The 9,249-nt window shown below is 36.3% G+C and overlaps 1 protein-coding gene across 1 annotated transcript; it reads right to left on the bottom strand.

The window, feature by feature from the left end:
• Positions 1 to 110: 110 nt before the first annotated feature.
• Positions 111 to 9,010, bottom strand: LOC104269841 (sodium channel protein type 5 subunit alpha-like; the record flags this gene model as incomplete). The annotated part of the gene is made up of 8 exons (XM_009864470.1): positions 8,738 to 9,010; positions 7,278 to 7,465; positions 4,876 to 5,004; positions 4,369 to 4,460; positions 2,160 to 2,366; positions 1,544 to 1,607; positions 827 to 971; positions 111 to 305 (listed from the first exon to the last, which is right to left on the bottom strand). Coding segments are annotated over exons 1-8 (1,293 nt in total), but the record flags the coding sequence as incomplete, so codon positions are not given.
• Positions 9,011 to 9,249: the final 239 nt, after the last annotated feature.

The raw sequence follows: 9,249 nt of genomic DNA, 5'->3' as shown, positions 1-9,249 counted from the left end.
ATGTAAGAAAGCAAGCATATGTTTAATTAAAAACCTTATTTCCCTAATTCACAAACAGAAGAAAACAAAAGGAACCATATATTATATATTATATATAATAATTTACAAACCTGTTCCCTCTCTAGAATTGTTTGGGCCTCCTGAAGTAATTTTTCCTTTGCCTCTGTTTCAGCAAGAGTGGCTCTGTTTTGCTCCTCATATGCCATAGTTACTACAGCCAAAATCAGGTTGAAGAGATAAAATGCACATAAAAAGATTACCCCCAGGAAAAAGAAAATGTAGTTCTTTCCAGATGTGCGGATAACCTGTAAGAAAAAGGCAGAGGTTGTAATAAAATCTTAACAAACTAACATTTACAACAGAATTTCAAACTAACTCTAAACAATTAATTTTTCTGTTCCATAGAAGAGGTCAACATACTGCACTGCTTTCATTAAACAGTAGGATCTACTTCTGTTATAAGTTACACAGAAGGTCTAGAAATGCAGGTAGTCAGGAGTTCCCCTGGCCTTCAAGTGAATTACACCTTTTAAAAACTTCTCTGTGATCATACAATATTTTATCTTTAGGTAAGAGACCATCAAATATTCATAATGATGCCACGCAGTTCAGAGAAGAACTATCAAAAGCTATTCTTAAAAGTAAATATCTCTCAGCTAACTGGGCAAAAGATCACCAGAGTTTAAGTTATGAGAGGACAACTACAGCTGTAAAGACCAAATTAATAAAACTCGGTAATAAGGATCAATGTGAGGATTATACAGTCATGAAATTGGGCTCAAAACTAAATGTGCAAAGTCACTCTAGCAGGTAGTAAAGTACATACTTGTCTGTAGAGACGCTCCCAGCAATCCTGTGTCATCAGACGGAATAAAGAAAGGAAGGCCCAGCCAAAATGATCAAAACTTGTATAACCAAAGTCAGGATTCTTCCCAATCTTCATGCAGGTATAGTTTTCTGGGCACTCTTTTCTAACCACAAAAGGCATGTTAAACAAAAATTACTTGCAGTATTAGATTGTAACTGAAAGCACCCAGTACACAACATCAAATATATGTTTTCTCCATTTATCTGAAAGTCTATTTCATTCTTCTCTAATATAACTCCACCAGAAGGGTTGATTTATATCAGGCAATCCTAGAAAGACACTTCTCTAGTCAAAGAAAAGACACTCCACTGATGTAGGATACATGCAAACAAATACACAAAGAGGGGGAAGAAAAGGAAATATGTTTACTTCTAAATAATTCATCAACAATTAGGAGAGTTTATTAATATCTCACAACTCTACTGATCTGTTCTGCTCCTCTTTTATATCATTCTACATCACCATTATATTACCACTGGTTAGGAACAATACATAATTGCTTGTATCCTAGTACTTAATTCTTTTTCTGATGTGAAATATCTGGTTTTTAATTTAATAACCCACACACATTCTGCCCTCCTGCAAAATCATCACAATTCCTGTAGGCCAAAAGTAAAACCATCATACACCTGGAGTTAAAAATAAGAAGGTACCAGAGCTGTTTCGTTCACTTACCTGGGATTTGAACTGAACCCACAGAGCAGTATTTCGGAAGACTTATTCATCCTGTAGCAGATATCTAATTAAAAAAATATATCAAGGAATCATAAAATCAGAAGTTGTCAGTTCCTACAGCACTCTGACAGTAAACTATGCATTACTCCACTTTAAAAACCACCCTAATAGACTGAATCTCTGTGAAAGACTCCTTTCACAGCAAAGGGTGTACAGGGCTGTTTCTCTGCAGATCTGTCCTCATGGCAATTTTTTTGTTTAAAATATATATATATATGTAAACTGCACAATTCACAATGCAAGATTTTATTTGGTCTCTGGTAAAAAGAAGAATCTCTGTGAGAAGCAGGCAAAATCCCTGAATTATACAGATTAAGGGACAGAAAAAATAATTCTCTGTGCTGTACCCCGAAAATTAGGACCCTTGTGCAGTGTACGTAGGTAAAGAAGAAAATGCTTATAGAAAACTCAGTCCCTCCTATCCCACAGACTGCTAATCTTTCTCCAAATCCAAGATGCACTAATCTCCCGTTCAGTTTTAACATCTCTGCAAAAAAACCAAACACACATAGGAAGATACACAGATTACCTAAAGGGAGAAGGGAATAAAATTTACCTTCATCACTTGGTACGTATATCTTGGCATCCTTACATAATGTGTCATTGTACGTAGCGTTAGTGAGGACACATTTGGATGTTAAATTGCCCATAAAAAGCTGGAGGCCTATTAGAGCAAATACACTCAAGCAAGAAACAGTCAAGATCAACACATCAGTAAGCTTCTTAACAGACTCAATAAGTGAATTTACGATGACTTTCAGACCTAGAAAAATAATTCAATAATATGCAAAATGAGAAGAGGAATGCAGCAGTGTTCCCCTATGACAATATACAAAAGTTGCAAGTATGTTAAAAGTAATTAGTGTAAATGATTTGTAACTTAAGGGTATTAAATGAGGTAAAATAAGGCATAGGAATAAGAAAAGTATTTTTACTTAGATTTCCTAATCATAATTTATTTGACTTTTAGTTCCTTCTAACACTAATTTTTCTAACTTGAAAATTTTAAATTAAGATGGCATCTAAGCAAACTCTTATGGACTTTAATGAATATGGACAGATGTCTGTGCTTGATCAATTTAAACAAGTACTTCACATTGTGCCAAATACACATTACAAGAAATGATCATTTGTGCTGACCTCAGGGAATTCTGTCTTAGAAGATAATACATTAGAGAAGTTATCCATTAAAAAGCAAAAGAACATTTGTGACATGGGAAAGAGAACAATAATATCTTAAGGATCACCCATCTGGAATGCAGCTCAGTATAAAAGGCCCCGGGGCTCTGGTGGTCACCAAGTCAAACATTAACAAACAATGTAGACAAACGTGACAAATGAGGTGTAACGGTATCCGGGGCTGCATTGCTCAGTATAAAAGGCCCCGGGGCTCTGGTGGACACCAAGTCAAACATTAACCAACAATGTAGACAAACGTGACAAATGAGGCAATGCATGGCCAGCAAGTCAAGGTGGTGATCACTGCCCTCTACTCAGAACTACAGAGGTCACACGTGGAGTACTGGGTCCAGTTCTGGCTTCCCTACTACCAGACAGACATGGCTTGCTGGAGAAAGTCCAGCAAAGAGCCACAAAGATGATGAAGGGACTGGACCACCTCTCCCATGAGGAAAGGTCGAGATAGCTGGGGCTGTGCAGCCTGGAGAAGAGAAATCTCAGGGGGAACCTCGTCAATGTCTACAAATATCTGAAGGGAGGGTGCAAAGAGGATGGAGCCAGGTTCTTTTCAGTGGTTCCCAGTGACAGGACCAGGGCCGTGGGCACAAACTGAAACACAGGAGGTTTCATCTGAACAAGTAGGAAACACTTTTCTACTCTGAAGGTGACAGAGCACTGGCACAAGTTGCCCAGGGAGGTTGCAGAGTCTCATCATCCATGTTACGGAGTCTCATCATCCATGGAGATATTAAAAAGCCGCCTGGACATGGTCCTGGGCAACTGGCTCTTGGTAGCCCTGCTTGAGCAGGTGGGCTGGACCCATGCTTAGGGACATAATTTAGAATTGGACCTGGCAGAGCTAGGTAACAGTTGGACTTGAGGATTTTGAAGGTCTTTACCAACCATAGTGATTCTATGATTCTGTGAACCTCCAGAGGTCCCTTCCAGCCCCAAACATTCTGTGATTCTGTGAAAATAGGTTATCTATGAACTGAAGACCAATGTTGAGGCAGAATAACTGAATTTAAAATACGACATAGGCAGAGTGATAACCAGGGTTTTTCTAAAAGCTTTCCAAAACAACAAAAAAGTAAAATTACATGTAAATTTTTGTTCTCCATGTCAAGTACGAAAGGAAAAGCGTTGTCAGGTTAAAATACGACATAGGCAGAGTGATAACCAGGATTTTTCTAAAAGCTTTTCAAAACAACAAAAAAGTAAAATTACATTTAAATTTTTGTTCTCCATGGCAAGTACGAAAGGAAAAGCGTTGTCAGGCGGTATATGCATATTATGTTAAGACAATGCATTGAATAGTGCACTAGGCTAAGTAAAATTAGCATTAAGGATGCAATAGAAAAAGCATAAAATACAAAAATTTGCCTGAATCAAAATCATCTTGAGGAAGGATGATAAATATTCTATCAGGATGCTGCTGAGAACTAGTACAGACTGCAAAATAGCCACACCTTGGGATCTCGTTAACTGTCGCAAACAGTGACCAGAAAACTGAAGAAAAGGAGAGGAATGAGAAATAGTGTGCTGCTGAAGGTGAGAGAACGTTCTTAAGTCTTGTTTTTCCTTACCTGGTATTACTGAAATAGCTTTCAAAGTCCTCAGTACTCTGAAAGTTCGAAGAGCTGAAACCTTGCCCATACTTTTACTCAGACTAACGTATCTGTAAAATTAAGCCATGTATGTAAAGTTAGGTCTGTGTATTCCTGAGCAGCACTTTACATTCTTGGGATTTCATCTGTTTTTTATCACCATATAATTCAACACCTTGCGACCCACTTTGGATCCTTCTCAGATGAGTTTTTTCTGATCCAGAGTACAACCGAGACAATATAAAGAGGTATGTTTGGTTTTGGCTGTCTATGCAGCTGCCTCTTAACAAAATTTAAGTATGTACTAAATTCAGAACAACCAAAGAGTTCTAAGATGAGCTTTGCATTTAGGTCCTGCCTTAAGGTCTGTGACTATTTTTCTCTTTGCACATATGCAACCACTCTAAAGAACTTCAGCGATATCAAATTGCATTTTATCTCCATGTTTTTCCCTTGAGTGCAAAAGAATAACTGACTTTTACTTACTTCACAATAGTAACAACAAGATCCAGGCAGTTCCATGGATCTCGAAGAAAGGCAAATTCATTCCAAACAAATCCTCTTGCTAATATTTTTATCAATATTTCACCAGTGTATATGACAATAAACAGATACCTGAGACAGAAAGTTATAGAAATAAAAATATGATGCATTCAGGCACAGTCCTACCTTTTGTATGATTTAATCACTGGATGGAGATGAAGGTAGAAAACGTGAAGTGAAATAGGAGAGGTTACATTACTTTCAGAAACATCAGGTGTATAAGAAGATGCCTTACTGAATTTCAATAAGATTTCCATTAAATCTATAATCACAAATGTTCACATAAGCAGACCATATTATTTCTGGATGAAGGATAGCTCACATTTACTTATGACTGTGTTTACGTTCTAAAGCAGGCTGGAAAATTTCAAAACCTCAACATTTTGGCAGAACAATAACAGCAAAGATCTAGTTTAGACTGTAAAGTTTGCACACTATATACATTTATTCTGACAAACACTCTATAACTGAAAGAAATCCTACAGAAAATTAAGCTATCAACATCGCCATGCTTACCCCAAAATAAGAATTAAAATTATAGAACTTCTGAGACCCCAGGCAAGTTTTCAGGATTTAATTCCGGAATAGTAAGGCAAGTTACACTGGATACAAATCACAGTTACCAAAGGTTACAAGATGTTATAAATACATGGCTTCCTAATGTGAACAACTGAACCAGGGGTGTTCCCAGGAAACAAGACTGGAATGAATATTTACGCCTTATTTTTGCATGAGCTGGCCATAACAGACATTGGGGTTATTGACACAGAGTGAGAGATCTTGTCAGAATCCTGCTGCAGTCTCTTTAAAAGGCTTAATCCTTCAAAAGAAAAATAGGGCAACCTATGTGACACCAGATGGCAAAATTAGCCAATGCAGAGAAAAGGGCATACAGTGTAAGCCTCTAAGAAAAGGCACTGAAGCTCCAAGGAAGACTGTGTGATATGATTATAATAATCCTAGATCTTCCTCAGAGGTCTGTCTGAGAATTTAAGTCCCAGACTTAAATCACCACCTTATTTAAATTGTTCAGTTCAGCATGTTAGCATTGTTAGAAAAAGAGCGAGCAAATACCAACGAAGATACTTACTCAGTCCACTCAAGTGGCTTTGGAAGCTTAGTTACAGCCATGGAAGCACAATTGAGTACCACAATACATGTAATAAAGCCAACAAATAATGTGGAAGGAAAGTTAAGGAAAAAGTTCAGAAAAGTTGTTGATTTACACAGAAAAAAATCCAAACATACAGTTATTCATATAATTACTATGGTTTTGAAGATGCTCAGGACTTTTCATGTGTTTTCCAAAGAAACTGATGCCAGATCAAACTTTTGCTCAGCTGGGTAAACTTCACAATTTAAAAACATCAATGAATTATCTGCATGTAGAGATAGTTTTGGAAATTAGGACACTAGTGCAAAATCATGTGTCTGACAGAAAAAAATGAGGGAGATAAATAAATGAAAAAAAATCTGAGTCCTCTGCTTTTTAATGTTATTTAAAACTTTAGAAACCTCCATTTCCTCCCAGCAGAAACATGGAATAAAGAGAAATGGGCCACAGCTAAAAGCCTACGAAAACCAGACGAAAAGGCTTATTTATCAATAACCAGTGGGTTTTTTGAAACTGTGATTCCATATATACATTCTTAAAAGAGACACCTGTGATGTGGCACAACTTCAGAAAACATTCTAATTTTATGTGGCCAGAGATGAAAACATACATAAAAAACACCATCATTTAATGAAAGTTCATTTGCCACACAATAAAAGTGTTTGTTTTTTTCTAAAAAAAAAATTGGCTTTAAATTTAGAATTAACAAATTCAAATGAAAACAGATGTTTGGCAGAAAGAGCCAAACTACTCAGCCTACAGTTTTGCACCTGTAATCCTTCGCATTTTTACATTCTTCACTCTAGTTTTACACTGTTTTCAAAAATATAAAATATGAGCACTCTTCCGTACTTTCTAAACTTGACTGTGAAACGCTTTTCTTAGGATAACACCAGACTCTTTCAAGAAAGAATTGCCATAAATCACATCGTTCATATTTTAATAACTAGGGAGTCACTATTTGAGTTTGTTTGGGTTTTTTTTTATTTTAGTTTGTCCACAATTGACATTTAGAAAAAGTTCTGGAAGAGGGCTAAAATATCATACAGTAGCTTATAAATGTTGTTTCATAATTGTATCTACAAATCTGATTTAAATGTCAACTTTTTGACTTTTTTTTTCTTATACAAACACCACTTAAGTATCTTAGCTGTTGCAAAACAAGATTCAGTATAACTTTTTCAAAACGTCTATCATGGCCCAATGAGCTTACAATTACATTAAAACTAACCGACAAACAGAACAACGGGAAATGGTACAGTATCTTTTAAAATCGAAATGAGAACCAATAAAAGGATATGAATGAGTCATAATTTTAATTGCTGCTTTTCTTACTGGATTAAAAGGCCCAACTATACACAAGGCAGGCGTGGCAGTAAACCGGAAAATAGTCCTCCTTTTATTTATCACCATGAAAGTCTAAAAAAAAAAAAATAAATTCACAGTATATGAAGTATTTTAACAAAACAATATTTTGCCCGCAAACTAAATGTTTAGATTTTCAAATCCACATCTAGAACTACATCTAACTGCAATTTTGAGTAAAGCTTTCCACTATTCTTACTCGGAGCTGTCACCTGATGATACCACATTTTGAAAGAGAGATATCAGCTCTATAAGAGTTCACTACAGCCTGTGAGGAAGAAGTAGTAATGGGAATGAATTTGAAGGGCAAGTGATCACATTCACTTAGTCAAAGGGATTAAAGGACACTGTTCTGGGACAACAATGGTGTTAATCACTCTCCAAAGCATCTTATTCTTGGATAGTTTTATAGGCTACGAAAGATGACTTACAAAATACATATCCTATAAGGCTGCCGGAATCCAGTCCAGTCAAACCAAAAGATTTAATTTTGAAATATCACCAAATTTTTAAAGTAACAGTGTAAATCCTCTCTAAGCTACCTTGAAGTCCATGCAGCTCAGTACTTTTGCCATGTGAAAAGTGAAATCTCTTGAATTGAAAGCACAGTTCGCTAACTTTAATGTAAACTTCTTCAACTTAATCACCCTTTGTCTTCAAGAATATCACTTTGATTACTTTGAGGAAAAAAAACCAACACAACAAACAATTCTGGAAGAACAAAGCATCTGCTTTACACATTCCCGTGGGTGACAACAAAAAACACTTTGCAATATCACGGAGTATATGCAATAAACGATGATGAGACATAAAATAACAGAAAACAAATTTACTGGAAGCAAAATATATGAGTTTGCTACACAGAGTACTGTATGTCTCCCCTCGTTTCTATGGTTTTTATAATTCTGCAAAAGTATCTGCAGCAAGTCAGCAATTCCAGCATGATCTACTGCGGCAAGCACTGTTTACATGACCAGTGAGTTCAGACACACAGACAGCACAGAAACTGCTCTGGAAAACAAAGCATCGGTTACCCCAGAATATATTTCCTATTAAAGCATACCTATCAAGTGTATCATGTTTTCATAATTCTGATTGCTGACTGAAACTAAAAATACCTTTTTATTACATAAGGTGGAACATACCTTAGTAATCCTGCCCTCAGAAATGCTAGCAATGTTGGATGACCTGTCTACAGAACTGTAAAACCCAGCATCTTCTGAATAGAACTTTTACTTTTTTACTCCTGAATAGAACTGTTACTATCTTTTAAGATTTCATAGACAAAATTAAAATTAAAAAAAAAATGCTTTTGAAAGTTTTAACCTTGTGATCACTGTAGTATGGATCAAGATCTTCCAGAGGTTCCCCAATGAGCTCCACAGGAAGATCCCCATACAAGGATGGAAGTTTTTTGCAGGCTTTTAGGTCAAGCTGTGGAGTAAGTTTTTCTTCTTCAGCTCCTTGGTCTTTATTTTTCTGGTTAACTTTGTCTTGCTGCTCTTTTTTCTCAGCAATTCTTTCCTCAATTGCTGCCAAGGACTCAGGAGTGAAACGTCGAAAGCTGCTAGTTTCTGATGGCCAAAACAAGGGATCCATTCTGCCTTCTGTATATTTGTTTCCACCGCTAGACGTAACTTAGAAAACTATTGACAATTAGAGAATAACAGAAATAATACACAACTTGAAATCTTAGTAATTAGGAATAATTTATTACACAGTTTCCAAAAAATCACAGTAACACCAGTGATAAAACTGGGACAGCTACTATGCTTAATTTTGCTTGTGACTGCTCTTTTCTATGTGCTTAGAAAAGCCAGGGATCAGCAATTCCACAA

The sequence above is a fragment of the Apaloderma vittatum genome, unplaced genomic scaffold (genome assembly GCF_000703405.1).
Source record: "Apaloderma vittatum isolate BGI_N311 unplaced genomic scaffold, ASM70340v1 scaffold10212, whole genome shotgun sequence".
Classification (NCBI taxonomy): domain Eukaryota; kingdom Metazoa; phylum Chordata; class Aves; order Trogoniformes; family Trogonidae; genus Apaloderma; species Apaloderma vittatum.
Note: the sequence above shows the minus strand (reverse complement) of the source record. Positions and strands in the feature narration are given on the sequence as shown.